The sequence below is a fragment of the Salmo salar genome, chromosome ssa12 (assembly GCF_905237065.1).
Source record: "Salmo salar chromosome ssa12, Ssal_v3.1, whole genome shotgun sequence".
In the NCBI taxonomy this organism is placed as follows: domain Eukaryota; kingdom Metazoa; phylum Chordata; class Actinopteri; order Salmoniformes; family Salmonidae; genus Salmo; species Salmo salar.
Window position 1 is genome coordinate 8,687,303 of NC_059453.1, and position 21,228 is coordinate 8,708,530.

At 42.4% G+C, this 21,228-nt stretch overlaps 1 protein-coding gene and 1 non-coding gene across 2 annotated transcripts in view; one reads left to right on the plus strand and one right to left on the minus strand.

The window, feature by feature from the left end:
• LOC106597798 (uncharacterized) overlaps positions 1-21,228 on the plus strand; it is a 62,420-nt gene that overhangs the window by 31,126 nt on the left and 10,066 nt on the right. Inside the window, exons 57-71 of the mRNA XM_045690628.1 lie at positions 544-661; positions 908-1,126; positions 2,927-3,097; positions 3,748-3,891; positions 5,554-5,603; positions 7,053-7,182; positions 7,425-7,510; positions 8,991-9,120; positions 13,875-14,065; positions 16,845-16,935; positions 17,123-17,258; positions 17,435-17,625; positions 18,989-19,150; positions 19,365-19,501; positions 20,186-20,319. Of these exons, the coding sequence (XP_045546584.1) occupies positions 544-661; positions 908-1,126; positions 2,927-3,097; positions 3,748-3,891; positions 5,554-5,603; positions 7,053-7,182; positions 7,425-7,510; positions 8,991-9,120; positions 13,875-14,065; positions 16,845-16,935; positions 17,123-17,258; positions 17,435-17,625; positions 18,989-19,150; positions 19,365-19,501; positions 20,186-20,319 (2,090 nt within the window). The remainder of the gene's footprint in view (positions 1-543; positions 662-907; positions 1,127-2,926; positions 3,098-3,747; positions 3,892-5,553; positions 5,604-7,052; positions 7,183-7,424; positions 7,511-8,990; positions 9,121-13,874; positions 14,066-16,844; positions 16,936-17,122; positions 17,259-17,434; positions 17,626-18,988; positions 19,151-19,364; positions 19,502-20,185; positions 20,320-21,228) is intronic.
• On the minus strand, positions 14,838-14,913 carry trnaa-cgc (transfer RNA alanine (anticodon CGC)). The gene has a single exon. It is a non-coding gene; the product is annotated as a tRNA-Ala (tRNA).

Consider the following 21,228-nt stretch of genomic DNA (forward strand, 5'->3'; position numbering starts at 1 on the left):
CAGTCTGTCTGTCTGTCTGTCTGTCTGTCTGTCTGTCTGTCTGTCTGTCTGTCTGTCTGTCTGTCTGTCTGTCTGTCTGTCTGTGTCTCTCTCTCTCTCTCTCTCTCTCTCTCTCTCTCTCTCTCTCTCTCTCTCTCTCTCTCTCTCTCTCTCTCTCTCGCTCTCTCGCTCTCTCTCTCTCTCGCTCTCTCGCTCTCTCTCTCTCTCTCTCTCGCTCTCTGTGTCTCTCTCCTGTCTGTCTGCCTGGGTCTGTCTGTGAGTGTGTCTGTCTGTCTTGCTCACACACTCATACACTCATTCACTCACTCATTCACACACTCACTCTATTTCTCTCTCTCTCTTTCTCTCTATTTCTTTTTCTCTCTCTTTCTCTTTCTCTCTCTATTTCATTCTCTCTCTCTCTCTCTCTCTCTCTCTCTCTCTCTCTCTCCCTGAAACAAACTTGTTAAAAAAAACATATGTCAACCCTACAATCCTACATAATATTACCTATTCTCTTTCTCCACCCCCCCTCTCTCTCTCTCTCTTTCTCTCTCACTCCAGTCTTCCTCTGTTGTTTCGATGTGTGGCCCCAGGGCCGGCCTTCAGACAGCTGGACGCTGAGCAGAGCATGATCCTTCTACACAACCTGACTACACTGTGTACAAACCTGGACCCACAGGTAACACACACAGAGACAGACAGACAGACAGACAGACAGACAGACAGACAGACAGACAGACAGACAGACAGACAGACAGACAGACAGACAGACAGACAGACAGACAGACAGACAGACAGACAGACAGACAGACAGACAGACAGACAGACAGACAGACAGACAGACAGACAGACACACACACACACACACACAGACACAGACACAGTAACAAACTGTACAGTAACCCTCGCTGTGTGTTCTCTGTAGGTGTCTGCAGCTCTAGCAGCTAACATGGGAGATAACATAAACAGCAACACCATCGCTGCCCTCGGCAGAGAGAGTACAGGTTTGTCTGAGGGTCAGATCACCATGGCACCCGCCAGCGTTCTGTGGGCCTCCTTCAGCATTCTGAGCACTGTGATTGGCTGGAACCAGGGCCAGGCCATGGCCATCATCCAATCACTGATGCTGTCAGGGACCGTGAAGGTAACCTAGTTGTTGGTGGTTGTTGTTTTTTTCTTCCCAAAACGTATTTTAAAAAGTCACAAAGATAAAAAGATAAAGCCACAGGCTCTCAGATAAACACTTTCTTCACCCGTTTGTCTTTGAATCTTCTCTTTCTCACTTTCCTGTCGTTTTCTGGTTTTCACTCATACTGCCACTCAGACGTCAGACTCAGGAGACCCGTAGGTAAACTAGCTAGTGGTAGTTAATCACCTAGTACTGGTTGTTGTTGTGGTAGTTAGTTAAGCACCTAGTACTGGTTGTTGTTGCTGGTAGTTAGTTATTCACCTAGTACTGGTTGTTGTTGTGGTAGTTAGTTAATCACCTAGTACTGGTTGTTGTTGTGGTAGTTAGTTAATCACCTAGTACTGGTTGTTGTTGTGGTAGTTAGTTAATCACCTAGTACTGGTTGTTGTTGTGGTAGTTAGTTAATCACCTAGTACTGGTTGTTGTTGTGGTAGTTAGTTAATCACCTAGTACTGGCTGTTGTTGTGGTAGTTAGTTAATCACCTAGTACTGGTTGTTGTTGTGGTAGTTAGTTAATCACCTAGTACTGGTTGTTGTTGTTGGTAGTTAGTTAATCACCTTGTACTGGTTGTTGTTGTTGTTGCTGGTAGTTAGTTAATCACCTAGTACTGGTTGTTGTTGCTGGTAGTTAGTTAATCACCTAGTACTGGTTGTTGTTGTGGTAATTAGTTAATCTCCTAGTACTGGTTGTTGTTGTGGTAGTTAGTTAATCACCTAGTACTGGTTGTTGTTGTGGTAGTTAGTTAATCACCTAGTACTGGTTGTTGTTGTGGTAGTTAGTTAATCACCTAGTACTGGTTGTTGTTGTGGTAGTTAGTTAATCACCTAGTACTGGTTGTTGTTGTGGTAGTTAGTTAATCACCTAGTACTGGTTGTTGTTGTTGGTAGTTAGTTAATCACCTTGTACTGGTTGTTGTTGTTGTTGTGGTAGTTAGTTAATCACCTAGTACTGGTTGTTGTTGTTGGTAGTTAGTTAATCACCTTGTACTGGTTGTTGTTGTTGTGGTAGTTAGTTAATCACCTAGTACCGGTTGTTGTTGTTGGTAGTTAGTTAATCACCTAGTACTGGTTGTTGTTGTGGTAATTAGTTTATCACCTAGTACTGGTTATTGTTGTGGTAGTTAGTTTATCACCTAGTACTGGTTGTTGTTGTGGCAGTTAGTTTATCACCTAGTACTGGTTATTGTTATGGTAGTTAGTTAATCACCTAGTACTGGTTGTTGTTGCTGGTAGTTAGTTTATCACCTAGTACTGGTTGTTGTTGCTGGTAGTTAGTTTATCACCTAGTACTGGTTGTTGTTGTGGTAGTTAGTTAATCACCTAGTACTGGTTGTTGTTGTGGTAGTTAGTTTATCACCTAGTACTGGTTGTTGTTGTGGTAGTTAGTTTATCACCTAGTACTGGTTGTTGTTGTGGTAGTTAGTTAATCACCTAGTACTGGTTGTTGTTGTGGTAGTTAGTTAATCACCTAGTACTGGTTGTTGTTGTGGTAGTTAGTTTATCACCTAGTACTGGTTGTTGTTGTGGTAGTTAGTTAATCTCCTAGTACTGGTTGTTGTTGCTGGTAGTTAGTTTATCACCTAGTACCGCCACAGCAGGTTGTGCTGTATTTTGATAATATCATAAAATGTGTACTTTTAATCATTATTTTGTAGTCATTCACCATTTACTTCCTTTTTATCAGATTACATTTCCTTCCTTCCTTTGTTTCACATACTTATCCGTGTTGTCGTTTTCATCTCTTCTTCCTGTCAGATCAACAACGCATCCACCTTGACAGCGCTGGGTTCCCTGGTGACCGGTGTTCCCTCGGCAACCTTAGGCAGCATCAGCGGCACAGAACTCCTCTACGCGTCCCAGAATCCCACATTCATAACATACATGCAGACCGCCCCGACAATCTTAATCCAGACTTTCGTCACTCAGGTACGGTGTCGCAGTTAAAGTCTTCCTCACTTAACCTTTTGGTTCCTACTATGAGAACTGTTGAGTATTTCCAGTTAATTCTATAGCAGTGATAAACATTTCTTAGCTGAATGCTTGTAATATGGATGGATAAAAGGATGGATGTTTGACTGACCGACCGACAAACTGATTGATTAATATGTCTATTCTCCCCATGCAGTTGACTGATTGATTAATATGGTGTCTATTCTCCCCATGCAGTTGACTGATTAATTAATATGGTGTCTATTCTCCCTATGCAGTTGACTGATTGATTAATATGGTGTCTATTCTCCCTATGCAGTTGACTGATTGATTAATATGGTGTCTAATTTCTCCATACAGTTGACTGATTGATTAATATGGTGTCTAATTTCTCCATACAGTTGACTGATTGATTAATATGGTGTCTATTCTCCCCATGCAGTTGACTGATTAATTAATATGGTGTCTATTCTCCCCATGCAGTTGACTGATTGATTAATATGGTGTCTAATTTCTCCATACAGTTGACTGATTGATTAATATGGTGTCTAATTTCTCCATGCAGTTGACTGATTGATTAATATGGTGTCTAATTTCCCCATGCAGTTGACTGATTGATTAATATGGTGTCTATTCTCCCCACACAGCTGATCACAGTGAACCCTAACCCAGACAGTATTCTCCAGAACGTCCCAGACAGCATGGCTACTGAGATCCCCAGGTCCCTGCTGCAGGGCTTCTCTCAGAGCAGTGTAGAGAAACTTAACCGGAAGACATGGAGACACGAACAGGTGACAGGGAGCACACACACACACACACACACTGACACACCCAGAAAAAACACACACACACACACTGACACACCCAGAAAACACACACACACACACTGACACACCCAGAAAACACACACACACACACTGACACACCCAGAAAACACACACACACACTGACACACCCAGAAAACACACACACACACACACACACACACTGACACACACTGACACACCCAGAAAACACACACACACACACACACACACACACACACACACACACACACACACTGACACACCCAGAAAACACACACACACACACTGACACACCCAGAAAACACACACACACACTGACACACCCAGAAAACACACACACACACTGACACACCCAGAAAAACACACACACACACACACACTGACACACCCAGAAAACACACACACACACACTGACACACCCAGAAAAACACACACACACACACACACACTGACACACCCAGAAAACACACACACACACACACACACACACTGACACACCCAGAAAACACACACACACACACACACACACTGACACACCCAGAAAACACACACACACACACACACACACTGACACACCCAGAAAACACACACACACACACACACTGACACACCCAGAAAACACACACACACACACTGACACACCCAGAAAACACACACACACACACACTGACACACCCAGAAAACACACACACACACACCTGACACACCCAGAAAACACACACACACACACTGACACACCCACACACACACACACACACACACTGACACACCCAGAAAACACACACACACACTGTGAACACACACACACTGACACACCCAGAAAACACACACACACACACTGTGAACACACACACTCTGACACACCCAGAAAACACACACACACAGTGAACACACACACTCTGACACACACACACACACACACACAGTGAACACACACACTCTGACACACACACACACACACACACACACACACACACACACACACACAGTGAACATACACACACACACACACAGTGAACACACACACACTGAAACCCAGAAAACACACACACACACACACAATATGAACACACACACACAGTGAACACACACACACACACAGTGAACACACACACACAGTGAACACACACACAGTGAACACACACACACACAGTGAACACACACACACACAGTGAACACACACACACAGTGAACACACACACACAGTGAACACACACACAAGTGAACACACACACAGTGAACACACACAAAACACACACACACACACACACACACAGTGAACACACACACACAATATGAACACACACACACAATGAACAAACTCACACTGTGAACACACACACACACACACACACACACACACACACACACACACACACACACACACACACACACAGTGAACACACACACAATATGAACACACACACACAGTGAACAAACTCACACTGTGAACACACACACAATATGAACCCACACACACACACACACACACACACACACACGTGAACACACACAGTGAACACACACACACACACACACACAGTGAACACACACAGTGAACATACACAGTGAACATACACAGTGAACATACACAGTGAACATACACAGTGAATTTAAGAAACTATAATACTGTTCTTTTATTTTCAGGCTGTGTTGTTCTTTGACACAGTGGCTCTAGGAATTGACAACTCCGACAAGTGAGTCTGGAAACATCTGCACATTGTGATGTACAGTATATATATACAGTGCATTCGGAAAGTATTTAAGTATTCAGACCCTTTACTCAGTACTTTGTTGAACCCCCTTTGACATCGATGACAGCCTCGAGTCTTCTTGGGTATGACGCTACAATCTTGGCACACCTGTATTTGGGGAGTTTCTCCCATTCTTCTCTGCAGATCCTCTAAAGCTCTGTCAGGTTGGATGGGGAGCGTCGCTTTCCAGCTATTTTCAGGTCTCCAGAGATGTTAGATCGGGTTCAAGTCCGGGCTCTGGCTGGGCCACTCAAGGACATTCAGAGACTTGTCCCAAAGCCACTCCTGCGTTGTCTTGGCTGTGTGCTTAGGGTCGTTGTCCTGTTGGAAGGTGAACCCTCGCCCCAATCTGAGGTCCTGAGCGCTCTGGAGCAGGTTTTCATCAAAGATCTCTCTGTACTTTGCTTGTTTCTCATGGTCTGAGAGTCCTTTAGGTACCTTTTGGCAAACTCCAAGCGGGCTGACATGTGCCTTTTACTGATTAGTGGGTTCTGTCTGGCCACTCTGCCATAAAGTCCTGATTGGTGGAGTGCTACAGAAATGGTTTTCCTTCTGGAAGGTTCTCCCATCTCCACAGAGGAACTCTGGAGCTCTGTCAGAGTGACCATCGGGTTCTTGGTCACCTCCTTGACCAAGGCCATTCTCCCCCAATTGCTCAGTTTGGCCAGGCAGCCAGCTCTTGGAAGAGTCTTGGTGGTTCAAAACTTCTTCCATATAAAAATGATGGAGGCCACTGGGTTCTTGGGGACCCACAATGCTGCAGAAATGTTTTGGTACCTTTCTCCAGATCTGTGCCTCGACACAATCCTGTCTCGGAGCTCTACGGACAATTTCTTCAATCTCATGGCTTGGTTTTTGCTCTGACATGCACTGTCTACTGGAACCTTATACAGACAGGTGTGTGCCTTCCCAAATCATGTTCAATCAATTAAATATACCACAGGTGGACTCCAATCAAGTTGTAGAAACATTTCAAGGATGATAAAGGGATAAATGGACAGGATGCACCTGAGCTCAGTGTCGAGTCTCATAGCAAAGGGACTGAATACTTATGTAAATAGGTATTTCTGTTTTGTATTTGTAATACATTTACAAAAATGTCTAAAAACCTGCTTTTGCTTTGTCATTATGGGGTATTGTGTGTAGATAAAAAAAAATGTTTTAATTATTTAATCCATTTTAGAATAAGGCTGTAACGTAACAAAATGTGGAAAAAGTCAAGGGGTCTGAATACTTTCAGAATGCACTGTAAAACCAGGAAGTGTCATATGGGCGTGTTGATTGTGTGTGGTCTCTGTTCAATTTCTCTCAGTTTAATGGGTATTTATTTTAATTATTGTGTGTGCATGTGCGTGCGTGCGTGTGTGTGCGTGTATATGTGTGTGTCCCCAGTATGTCATCCAGCGTGCTCCAGGGCTTCACCTGCACCAGAGTGGCCAGTATGACCACAACCAAGATCAAGAACCTGGTCAAGGCCTGCAGGAGGAAGGGCAACAACAGGGTCGCACTGAGAGAGACTCAGGTCAGATACCAGCTGTTGTTGTTTTCGTTGTTGTTATTGTTATTGTTGTTGTTGTCCTACTCAAAGAGACTCAGGTCAGCCTCTCATCACCAAGCTTAATACCAGCTGTTGTTGTTGTTGCTGAGGTCGGTATTGTTGGATTCCAACAGTTGTTTGAGAAGTCAGCATTCAAGGGATTATTAATTATTAATTTGTTAAATAATCATAATAATAATATGATTATATGTTTGTGTGACCCACAGTTGACCTGCATGTACAACTACATCAAGGAAGGGTCAGATGTCACCAGCTACAACCTATACCCTCCTGACATGCTGCTTTACTACGAGTGAGTACCGCATGTCATACATTCAATCAACCAATCAACCAATCAATCAACCATCAACCAACCAATAAATAAATTAACCAATCAATCAACCAATCAATCAACCACCAACCAACCAACCAACCAATTAACCAATCAACCAATCACTTAACCATCAACCAACCAACCAACCAATAAATGAATTAACCAATTAACCAATTAACCAATCAATCAATAAATCAATAAATAAATGAACCAATCAACCAATCAATTAACCAATCAACCACCAACCAATCAATTAACCAATCAACCACCAACCAACCAATTAACCAATCAACCAACCATCAACCAACCAATAAATACATTAACCAATCAACCAATCAATTAACCAATCAACCACCAACCAACCAATTAACCAATCAACCACCAACCAACCAATCAACCAATCAACCAATCAATCAACCATCAACCAACCAATAAATAAATTAACCAATCAATCAACCAATCAATCAACCACCAACCAACCAACCAACCAATTAACCAATCAACCAATCACTTAACCATCAACCAACCAACCAACCAACCAATAAATGAATTAACCAATTAACCAATTAACCAATCAATCAAGAAATCAATAAATCAATCAACCAATCAACCAATCAATTAACCAATCAACCACCAACCAATCAATTAACCAATCAACCACCAACCAACCAATTAACCAATCAACCACCAACCAATCAATTAACCAATCAACCACCAACCAACCAATTAACCAATCAACCACCAACCAACCAATCAACCAATCAACCAATAAATACATTAACCAATCAACCAATCAACCAATAAATACATTAACCAATCAACCAATCAACCAATAAATACATTAACCAATCAACCAATCAACCAATAAATACATTAACCAATCAACCAATCAACCAATAAATACATTAACCAATCAACCAATCAACCAATAAATACATCAACCAATCAACCAATCAACCAATCAACCAATCAACTAATCAATAAATGAATCAAAGCAAATACTGTTGGACACTCCATCTCTCTCTCTGTTTACTGATGAATTAAACTGGTTATTTAAGTTACTGATGAATACAACTGGTTAATTAAGTTACGGATGAATACAACTGGTTATTTAAGTTACTGATGAATACAACTGGTTAATTAAGTTACGGATGAATACAACTGGTTAATAAAGTTACGGATGAATACAACTGGTTAATTAAGTTACGGATGAATACAACTGGTTAATTAAGTTACGGATGAATACAACTGGTTAATTCAGTTACTGATGAAAAAAATGGAAAATTAAGTTACTGTTGAATAAAACTGGTTAATTAAGTTAGTGTTGAATAAAACTGGTTATTTAAAGTTACTGATGAATGAAACGGGTTAATGAAGTTACTGTTGAATAAAGCCAGATGTATTTGTTTATTTATATTGTATGAATATAAATGTGTTATATTGTATTTGATGTCTGCAGCTACAGTAAGGTATCTCAGGACACCTGTAAGGACTACTTCAGGGAGCTGGGAGACGCAGACGTCTCCGTGTTCTCCAACGCTCTCAGCTTCAAACGCACAGCCCTGGTTAACAATGCCAAGACCTGCCTGGTGAGTCACAACACTGTCACACAACATGGATGTGGTCCAAATGACAACCCCTATTCCCTTAATACTGCACTACTTTTGACCGGGCCCATCGGTCTCTGGTCTCAGGAGTACACCATAAAGCTACATCCTCCATCCATTGCTTTCTGCAAGGAGCCTGGTTAACCCTGGGGGACAATAGCAACAGTAGCATCTGAAATAGTCTGGTTAACCCTGGGGGCAATAGCAACAGTGTCATCTGAAAGAGTCTGGTTAACCCTGGGGGCAATAGCAACAGTAGCATCTGAAAGAGTCTGGTTAACCCTGGGGGCAATAGCAACAGTAGCATCTGAAAGAGCCTGGTTAACCCTGGGGGCAATAGCAACAGTAGCATCTGAAAGAGTCTGCTTAACCCTGGGGGACAATAGAAACAGTAGCATCTGAAAGAGCCTGGTTAACCCTGGGGGCAATAGCAACAGTAGCATCTGAAAGAGCCTGGTTAACCCTGGGGGCAATAGCAACAGTAGCATCTGAAAGAGCCTGGTTAACCCTGGGGGCAATAGCAACAGTGTCATCTGAAAGAGTCTGGTTAACCCTGGGGGCAATAGCAACAGTAGCATCTGAAAGAGTCTGGTTAACCCTGGGGGCAATAGAAACAGTAGCATCTGAAAGAGCCTGGTTAACCCTGGGGGGCAATAGAAACAGTAGTACCTGAAAGAGCCTGGTTAACCCTGGGGGCAATAGCAACAGTAGCATCTGAAAGAGTCTGGTTAACCCTGGGGACAATAGCAACAGTAGCATCTGAAAGAGCCTGGTTAACCCTGGGGGCAATAGCAACAGTAGCATCTGAAAGAGTCTGGTTAACCCTGGGGGCAATAGCAACAGTGTCATCTGAAAGAGTTTGGTTAACCCTGGGGGCAATAGCAACAGTAGCATCTGAAATAGTCTGGTTAACCCTGGGGGCAATAGCAACAGTAGCATCTGAAAGAGTCTGGTTAACCCTGGGGGCAATAGCAACAGTGTCATCTGCATACAGGTGTGTGTAAAAGATAATGCAGAGACCAATATTGTTTAAAAACAGTCAAAAAGTACAGGACCTAAGATCGTCCCCTGTGGGACACTTTTGGTAATAAGAAGGAAACCTGATTTAACACCATCAGAAAATACACAGTGTCCTGTCTGTCAGGTAAAAAACAAATGGCCAATCACATGATGCTTGACGACTTAAGACAATCAGTAACGAGTGGTCAACTGTCTCGAAGGCCTCCCATAGGTCAATAAACAGGACAGAACTGTGCTTCTCCTTGTCCAAAACTTTTACCACATAATTTAACACCAAGGTTGCAGCAGAGATGGTGCTATGACCCGGCTTGGAACCAGACCAGCGAACCCTTAGAATACATTTCGTATTCTGGGAAGGATCTAAACTGACAGTTGATTAATGATTCCCGAAATGGTTGCTAGGCAAGACAGTTGAGAGATGGCCAATAATTACTGAGGTCAGAGGGCTCACCACCTTTTTTTTAACCTTTATTTTAACTAGGCAAGTCAGTTAAGAACAAATTCTTATTTACAATGACAGTCTACCGGGGAAGTAGTGGGTTAACTGCCTTGTTCAGGGGCAGAAAGACAGATTTTTTTACCTCGTCAGCTCGGGTGTCACGGGTGTCGTAGGGATTGGACCAAAACGCAGCGGGAACGTGTAAACTCATCTTCTTATTTTATTAAAGAAGGATAACAAAAGAAACACGTATACAAAAACAACAAACGACACTAAACAGTCCCGTCAGGTGCACGAACACAAAACAGGAAACAACTACCCACAAAAACCCCATGGAAAACACCCCTACTAAATAGGACCTTCAATTAGAGGCAACAAGGAACAGCTGCCTCCAACTGAAGGTCAAAACAATAAACTAGACATAGAAAAAATAGAAAATAGAACATAGAAATACAAAACATAGAACACTACCCAAAAACCCCAACAACACAAAACAAACACACCCCTGCCACGTCCTGACCAAACTAAAATAACAAACAACCTCTTTTACTGGTCAGGACGTGACATCGGGGATTCAATCCAGCAACCTTTTGGTTACTGGTCCAACGCGCTAACCACTAGCCTACCTGCCACCCCATATTGTTTGAAGGGGGCCAAGCTTCTCTGTCATAGATAGAAAATAGATGATAACAACTCTAGAGCTAACTGAGGTTCAGAGACACAGCAGTTCCTCCCCAGGCTCTATCTTCTCTATTAGCCTGTTGTCCTTTTAGGTAGAGAAAACTTTCTCCTGTTTCTAGAATATACAATGATGCTCACACATGATTACTGAGTATTGTTTTAAATGTATTTGAATTTAGGTCCAGCTTTAAATGACGTTCAGCTTATAATGGCGTCATAAAGCCTTCATAATGCCTTCATAGGCACTACATAAATGTGTTACAAAGCATCTATAAACATATGTCATGCTTTATAAAGGGTTCAGAAATGTGTCATAGCTGTGTGACATAATTCCCAATGTCAAATGTGACATAACCCACTGTGTAGAAATATTATATAAACATGGGCTTTATGAAGGCTTTATGAAGCTTTATGAAGGCTTTATGTAGGCTTTATAAAGCTGCACTTAATTTAAAGCGGGACCTGAATTTATTACATTTTTATCTTACTGTATCTATTTAACTGTCAACTCTGTTACAATATAGAATGACAATATATAATGGCAATATAGAATGGCAGTATAGAATGACAATATATAAATGACAATATATAATGGCAATATAGAATGACAATATATAATGGTAATATAGAATGACAATATATAATGGTAATATAGAATGACAATATATAATGGTAATATAGAATGACAATATATAAATGACAATATATAATGACAATATATAATGGTAATATAGAATGACAATATATAATGGTATATATAGAATGGTAATATAGAATGACAATATATAAATGACAATATATAATGGTAATATAGAATGACAATCTATAATGGCAATATAGAATGACAATATAGAATGGCAATATAGAATAACAATATATAAATGACAATATAGAATGACAATACAGAACGACAATATAGAATGGCAATATAGAATGGCAATATAGAATGGCAATATAGAATGGCAATATAGAAATGGCAATATAGAAATGACAATATAGAATGACAATATAGAAATGACAATATAGAAATGGCAATATATAAATGGCAATATAGAATGGCAATATACACTGCTCAAAAAAATAAAGGGAACACTAAAATAACACATCCTAGATCTGAATGAATTAAATAATCTTATTAAATACTTTTTTCTTTACATAGTTGAATGTGCTGACAACAAAATCACACAAAAATAATCAATGGAAATCCAATTTATCTACCCATGGAAGTCTGGATTTGGAGTCACACTCACTACACACTACAGGCTGATCCAACTTTGATGTAATGTCCTTAAAACAAGTCAAAATGAGGCTCAGTAGTGTGTGTGGCCTCCACGTGCCTGTATGACCTCCCTACAACGCCTGGGCATGCTCCTGATGAGGTGGTGGATGGTCTCCTGAGGGATCTCCTCCCAGACCTGGACTAAAGCATCCACCAACTCCTGGACAGTCTGTGGTGCAACGTGGCGTTGGTGGATGGAGCGAGACATGATGTCCCAGATGTGCTCAATTGGATTCAGGTCTGGGGAACGGGCAGGCCAGTCCATAGCATCAATGCCTTCCTCTTGCAGGAACTGCTGACACACTCCAGCCACATGAGGTCTAGCATTGTCTTGCATTAGGAGGAACCCAGGGCCAACCGCACCAGCATATGGTCTCACAAGGGGTCTGAGGATCTCATCTCGGTACCTAATGGCAGTCAGGCTACCTCTGGCGAGCACATGGAGGGCTGTGCGCCCCCCAAAGAAATGCCACCCCACACCATGACTGACCCACCGCCAAACCGGTCATGCTGTAGGATGTTGCAGGCAGCAGAACTTTCTCCACGGCGTCTCCAGACTCTGTCACGTCTGTCACGTGCTCAGTGTGAACCTGCTTTCATCTGTGAAGAGCACAGGGCGCCAGTGTCGAATTTGCCAATCTTGGTGTTCTCTGGCAAATGCCAAACGTCCTGCACGGTGTTGGGCTGTAAGCACAACCCCCACCTGTGGACGTCGGGCCCTCATACCACCCTCATGGAGTCTGTTTCTGACCGTTTGAGCAGACACATGCACATTTGTGGCCTGCTGGAGGTCATTTTGCAGGGCTCTGGCAGTGCTCCTCCTGCTCCTCCTTGCACAAAGGTGGAGGTAGCGGTCCTGCTGCTGGGTTGTTGCCCTCCTACGGCCTCCTCCACGTCTCCTGATGTACTGGCCTGTCTCCTGGTAGCGCCCCCATGCTCTGGACACTACGCTGACAGACACAGCAAACCTTCTTGCCACAGCTCGCATTGATGTGCCATCCTGGATGAGCTGCACTACCTGAGCCACTTGTGTGGGTTGTAGACTCCGTCTCATGCTACCACTAGAGTGAAAGCACCGCCAGCATTCAAAAGTGACCAAAACATCAGCCAGAGTGTGATTGACTTGGAGTTACATTGTGTTGTTTAAGTGTTCCCTTTATTTTTTTGAGCAGTGTATAAATGACAATATAGAATGACAATATAGAATGACAATATAGAATGACAATATAGAAATTCTCATGATATGAACTTACATTTGATGCGATCTGATTGGAAGTCGTGATGTCAGTGCTGTGTTGTGTCCATCTGTCCCTGCAGGGTATCATCGGCACGGTTCTGAGCAGTGACAACCTGCAGGTCCTAGGTAACATGGTGTGTGTTCTGGACGGTTCCTACATCCAGAACTCTGACCAGCTCATCCTGCAGAAACTACAGAACTGTAATGACCTCACCGACGAACAGGTGGCTGCCATAGAAACGCTGTTGACGTCTGGGAATACACAGTACGGGTAAGTCAATATGGAAATAAACAAACGCATCTGATTGACTGGTCTGAAACTGACTGATTGAGCTGAAACTGACTGACTGGGCTGAAACAGTATCTGAAGTTAGGATTGGGCCTTGAAATGTAAACATTATATGTCAGATACACTGATGTGCGTGTGTACGTGTTTTCCTGTCAACAGTGTCGTGTCTTTGGGCACCATTAAACTGAAGACATGTTTATCAAAATAACTCCCTGTTATTATTATTACGCGATTAAACTGATTAATCGTTTAACTGTCATTAACTAGGAGATCGGGGCACCAAGGAAAATATTCAGATTACAAAGTTATAATTTTCCTAATATAACTTTCCTATATTATAACATTATATATTATATTATAGGCCGATTATCTTCTGGTTTAAATGGTGTATTTTACCTCGCGTCCAGTCTCATTCCAAACGTCGTAAATTGTTGTATCTGCACGAATCCAGCCTTTACTAAAGTCATCCATACATCAATTGTCTTAAAATCATTTATTTACTAAACTAAGTAATTCACAGAAAGCATACAAACAGTAGTTATCGTTACAAAGAAATGGTAGAGTAATGTGCCCTAGTGGGCTAAACAGGCATGGCGGCCTGTTAAACAAAGGGTCATAAAGGGCAGCTGAGAAGACACTACATTACATTTACATTTTAGTCATTTAGCAGACACTCTTATCCAGAGCGACTTACAGTAGTGAATGCATACATTTCATACAATTTCATACATTTCATTTAAAAAAAATCTGTGCTGGCCCCCCGTGGGAATCGAACCCACAACCCTGACATTGCGAACACCATGCTCTACCAACTGAGCTACAGGGAAGGCTGTAGGAAGTTTCCTGTCAACACTACAGAGTTGATAAATATTAACAATTGATATGTTAAACCTTTGCACATGAACGTTCACTCATTCGGGAACAATTGCAATCAATATATATTTACGCTCAGTGTGTCGTCGGGATCCTTGTTGGAGAGTTTTTGTCCTGTTCTGTCTCTCTCTCTCTCGGTTAGAATGGATCTTTCAAAGCGACATTCATTAATGTCGTTATAGAATGGATGTTTCGTCGGTCTTCGCGTTCAATTATATAATTTCTAGCTGCAGACTATTAATTAATATCAAAGACTTGTTATTATTCTGTCGGTCTCGATTGTCTAAAAGTTTAACCATGTGGTATAGTTAACTTTCAGTAGAGGAATTGAATGGTCAAACCTTGGCTCTCTCTTCTGAGGTAAGCTGGTCTGAAGAAAGTAAATCAGGGTGGGGTTTTATACATGAACATAGAACAGGCTTGTCACATGACGCCTGGTCCTGTCTGTGTCCCTGGGGGGCGTGCCGATGACTGATTTAAGCTTTGAACAGAAATACATTCTATCACATTAACATCAGTACATAGCATCTCAACGTATTACAAATAGCTTTATCCTTATTAATACATTTTATACAACCATTTAGATACAAGTCCCATAGCTGAGGCTATTATATAAACAGTTTTATGGTAATATGGCTATATTGTCTCTTCTGAGTATCACAAAATTGTACCAAGCGGACCAGTTCGTAACTGGATTCTTCACCAATCTTTTATACCTTCTCCAGAACATAAATGTCGTTTGGTTCCCCAATTCTGTGAGTTGGAAGAATTTCCTGTGTCTCTCTATGAAACCCCTCTGTGTCTCAACTGGGCCAGGCGGCAGGACATTTCCTTTGGAATTTACGACCGTTTTCACAGGGCCTGGGTAGGGAGAGGTAGGTAGGGGAATGGTGCAAGGGGGAGGGGGTCAACTGTGCTCCCTGTTCCCAGAGAGAGGGCAACGTCATGACAACAGTATAGTTGAGTCTGTACTGTGTGTGTTTCCTGTCAACAGTATAGTTGAGTCTGTACTGTGTGTGTTTCCTGTCAACAGTATAGTTGAGTCTGTACTGTGTGTGTTTCCTGTCAACAGTGTAGTTGAGTCTGTACTGTGTGTGTTTCCTGTCAACAGTGTAGTTGAGTCTGTACTGTGTGTGTTTCCTGTCAACAGTATAGTTGAGTCTGTACTGTGTGTGTTTCCTGTCAACAGTGTAGTTGAGTCTGTACTGTGTGTGGTTTCCTGTCAACAGTATAGTTGAGTCTGTACTGTGTGTGTTTCCTGTCAACAGTATAGTTGAGTCTGTACTGTGTGTGAGTTTCCTGTCAACAGTATAGTTGAGTCTGTACTGTGTGAGAGTTTCCTGTCAACAGTATAGTTGAGTCTGTACTGTGTGTGTTTCCTGTCAACAGTATAGTTGAGTCTGTACTGTGTGTGTTTCCTGTCAACAGTATAGTTGAGTCTGTACTGTGTGAGTTTCCTGTCAACAGTATAGTTGAGTCTGTACTGTGTGTGTTTCCTGTCAACAGTATAGTTGAGTCTGTGCTGTGTGAGTTTCCTGTCAACAGTATAGTTGAGTCTGTACTGTGTGAGTTTCCTGTCAACAGTATAGTTGAGTCTGTACTGTGTGAGTTTCCTGTCAACAGTATAGTTGAGTCTGTACTGTGTGTGTTTCCTGTCAACAGTATAGTTGAGTCTGTACTGTGTGAGTTTCCTGTCAACAGTATAGTTGAGTCTGTACTGTGTGAGTTTCCTGTCAACAGTATAGTTGAGTCTGTACTGTGTGAGTTTCCTGTCAACAGTATAGTTGAGTCTGTACTGTGTGAGTTTCCTGTCAACAGTATAGTTGAGTCTGTACTGTGTGAGTTTCCTGTCAACAGTATAGTTGAGTCTGTACTGTGTGTTTTCCAGACTCCCAGCTACCTGGAAAAGAGAGACCCTGGACAACCTGGGCATTCTACCTCTCTACCTGACATCCTCCTTCTACAGGAAGTTCTCTAAGGTCACAAACCACTACACCTGGCTCTGTGTGTGTGTGTGTGTGTGTGTGTGTGTGTGTGTGTGTGTGTGTGTGTGTGTGTGTGTGTGTGTGTGTGTGTGTGTGTGTGTGTGTGTGTGTGTGTGTGTGTGTGTGTGTGTGTGTGTGTGTGTGTGTGTGTGTTTACAGGCTGTGTTCTATTGTTCTCCAGAAAGTAAAGGGCCAGTTCCTACAGTCATTCCTGAAGGTGTTGAGAAAGAATGGAACGTCCAGACAGAAGAAGAGGAGGATGAAGACGGCTATCAGACAGTCCATCATCGACCAATCACAGTCCAAACGCTCCATAGGTGTGTCCACCCTGCACTAATATACAATTTCTGTCGGTCTGGTCTGTCTGTCTGTCTGTCTGTCTGTCTGTCTGTCTGTCTGTCTGTCTGTCTGTCTGTCTGTCTGTCTGTCTTCCTGCTGAAGAGGGAATAACTGTCTGTCTGGTCTGTCTGTCTGTCTGTCTGTCTGTCCATAGTGAGTGAATGCACAGTGGGAAATATCACTCAGGTGACGATCAGTGAGAGTACGTTCCCCTTCAACTACGAGACCGTGACCAAGTTCAACTGCTGCCTGACGGCCAAGACAGTTGTTGACAACCTGGACGCCATCACCGCCAAGGTGGACGACCAGGAATACCTTGAAGTGGTCCTGGCGAGACTCAGAGAGGTACTGTACGCTTTCAGACAAAGAATCAGAATCAACTTTATTCACCAAGTACATTAACACAGTCACAATGTTACCTGGTGATATGGTGCTATTGGTGATAGACAACACAGTCACAATGTTACCTGGTGATATGGTGCTATTGGTGATAGACAACACAGTCACAATGTTACCTGGTGATATGGTGCTATTGGTGATAGACAACACAGTCACAATGTTACCTGGTGATATGGTGCTATTGGTGATAGACAACACAGTCACAATGTTACCTGGTGATATGGTGCTATTGGTGATAGACAACACAGTCACAATGTTACCTGGTGATATGGTGCTATTGGTGATAGACAACACAGTCACAATGTTACCTGGTGATATGGTGCTATTGGTGATAGACAACACAGTCACAATGTTACCTGGTGATATGGTGCTATTGGTGATAGACAACACAGTCACAATGTTACCTGGTGATATGGTGCTATTGGTGATAGACAACACAGTCACAATGTTACCTGGTGATATGGTGCTATTGGTGATAGACAACACAGTCACAATGTTACCTGGTGATATGGTGCTATTGGTGATAGACAACACAGTCACAATGTTACCTGGTGATATGGTGCTATTGGTGATAGACAACACAGTCAGAATGTTACCTGGTGATATGGTGCTGATGGTTATAGACAACATTTAGAGACAGAATACAGGCAGGGGAGTTTACACAAAGTTAACTTACCTTATATACAAATAGGTAGGTTGAACATAGAGCCGTATAACGTATGAGCGATAACTGGTTTTACTGACGTATGTTTTTTGTAGTATCGCTTGATTCACGTGTACGGTACACACACATCTGACCTGATATAAATACATAATCATTACATCTGACCTGATATAAATACATGATCATTACATCTGACCTGATATAAATACATTTATCATTACATCTGACCTGATTTAAATACATTATCGTTACATCTGACCTGATATAAATACATTTATCATTACATCTGACCTGATTTAAATACATTATCGTTACATCTGACCTGATATAAATACATTTATCATTACATCTGACCTGATTTAAATACATTATCGTTACATCTGACCTGATATAAATACATTTATCATTACATCTGACCTGGTATAAATACATTATCATTACATCTGACCTGATATAAATACATGATCATTACATCTGACCTGATATAAATACATTATCATTACATCTGACCTGATATAAATACATTTATCATTACATCTGATTAACAGAGAGAATGTACAGATAGTATGACATGGGTGTTATGAAGCTCTATCCTCCTGTTGATTATGTGACTGTACTTCCTGTTTCCTGTGTCCCGCCCATCAGTTCTACTCCGCAAACTCCACCATCCCAGAAGCAAAGGTGCAGGTTCTTGGGCCGGCTTCGCGCGTTGCCACGAATGCTGACATCACCATGTGGAATATCACCAAGATCGACACACTGTCAGCTCTGATGGACTCCTCCTATGGAAACTGGGATGCTGCCATGGTAACCAGATGTATCTGTCTGTCTGTCTGTCTGTCTGTCTGTCTGTCTGTCTGTCTGTCTGTCTGTCTGTCTGTCTGTCTGTCTGTCTGTCTGTCTGTCTGTCTGTCTGTCTGTCTGTCTGTCTGTCTGTCTGTCTGTCTGTCTGTCTGTCTGTCAAATGATTAACCAATCAATCAGTCTGCCATTTACCAATCTATTCATGTCCCCCCTATAGGCGCAGGCCATCATCAGTAAGTACCTGAGGAACTCAGGAAATACTCTGGGCAGTGCAGAGCTCAACTCCATCGGTGGACCCAACCTGTGTTCACTAGACACCAGCCTCCTGAAGACCATTACACAGAGTAGCCTGAGGTAAGACAGAGAGGAGGACCCAACCTGTGTTCACTAGACACCAGCCTCCTGAAGATCATTACACAGTAATGTAATAGTAATAACTGTTACCCTTATTACTAAGATGGGTAACACAGCTAACATTTTCCATAGGAAAACATGTAACACTTAGCCGCTATGCTAACACTAGCGTGCCAGCATCCTGAAGACCGTTACTACAGAGGAGAGCCTAAAGTAAGAGACAGAGGCTCCTCCCCTCCCCCCGTTACCGTGGAAACACCACAGAGGCTTTTTTTAGAATAGTCCGGGGGGAGGGAGATGACAGCTGCATTTCAGTTCTATTGGATCATTTTTAAAGCCTTTTTATAGGTGGAGCTGCTGGTTTCAATTTGTTTTGTTGGAATTTTTCAAATGGAAACTAATGACCTATTTTGTGGTTTGATTCTTTACTCAAATGTGACAGGTTGTTACAGTCTGGGCTGTTTTAGGAGATGGCTTGAGATGAATTGATGTGCTTTTATTCAACCTTCAACTGTTTCTACTGGTCTGCCCACTTACCTATAGTGTGTTGACGTGTGTCTTACCCTGATCTACAGTATGAGGAACAATAAGAGGGTTGTGTTGACGTGTGATGTATGTTTTATCCTGCTTGTTAACAATAAGACAAGTGTGTTGACGTGTGTTGTCTGTTTAACCGTGTTGCAGTAAGGCCAATGCCCTGACGGTGACCAACTGCAACATAACGAAGAAGAGAACGCTGTTCATCATTGCTGAAGGAGCCTTCCAGAGCCGTAGTACTGTCTCTGCTACCTCCTACCAGCTAACACAGCCATACATAGGTACCTCTACCTCCTACCAGCTAAAACAGCCATACATACATACATAACATACATACAGTTGAAGTCGGAAGTTTACATACACTTAGGTTGGAGTCATTAAAACTTGTTTTTCAACCACTCCACACATTTCTTGATCAAATCAAATCAAATTTCAAATCAAATCAAATTAATTTATATAGCCCTTCGTACATCAGCTGATATCTCAAAGTGCTGTACAGAAACCCAGCCTAAAACCCCAAACAGCAAGCAATGCATGTGAAAGAAGCACGGTGAGAAGCAGGAAAAACTCCCTAGGAAAAACTCCCTAGAAAGGCCAAAAACCTAGGAAGAAACCTAGAGAGGAACCAGGCTATGAGGGGTGGCCAGTCCTCTTCTGGCTGTGCCGGGTGGATATTATAACAGAACATGGTCAAGATGTTAAAATGTTCATAAATGACCAGCATGGTCAAATAATAATAATCATAGTAGTTGTCGAGGGTGCAACAAGCACGTCCGGTGAACAGGTCAGGGTTCCATAGCCGCAGGCAGAACAGTTGAAATTGGAGCAGCAGCACGGCCAGGTGGACTGGGGACAGCAAGGAGTCATCATGCAAAGGTAGTCCTGAGGCATGGTCCTAGGGCTCAGGTCCTCCGAGAGAAAGAAAGAAAGAGAGAAAGAGAGAATTAGAGAGAGCATATTTAAATTCACACAGGACACCGGATAAGACAAGAGAAATACTCCAGATGTAATAGACTGACCCTAGCCCCCCCGACACATAAACTACTGCAGCATAGATACTGGAGGCTGAGACAGGAGGGATCAGGAGACACTGTGGCCCCATCCGATGAAACCCCCGGACAGGGCCAAACAGGCAGGATATAACCCCACCCACTTTGCCAAAGCACAGCCCCCACACCACTAGAGGGATG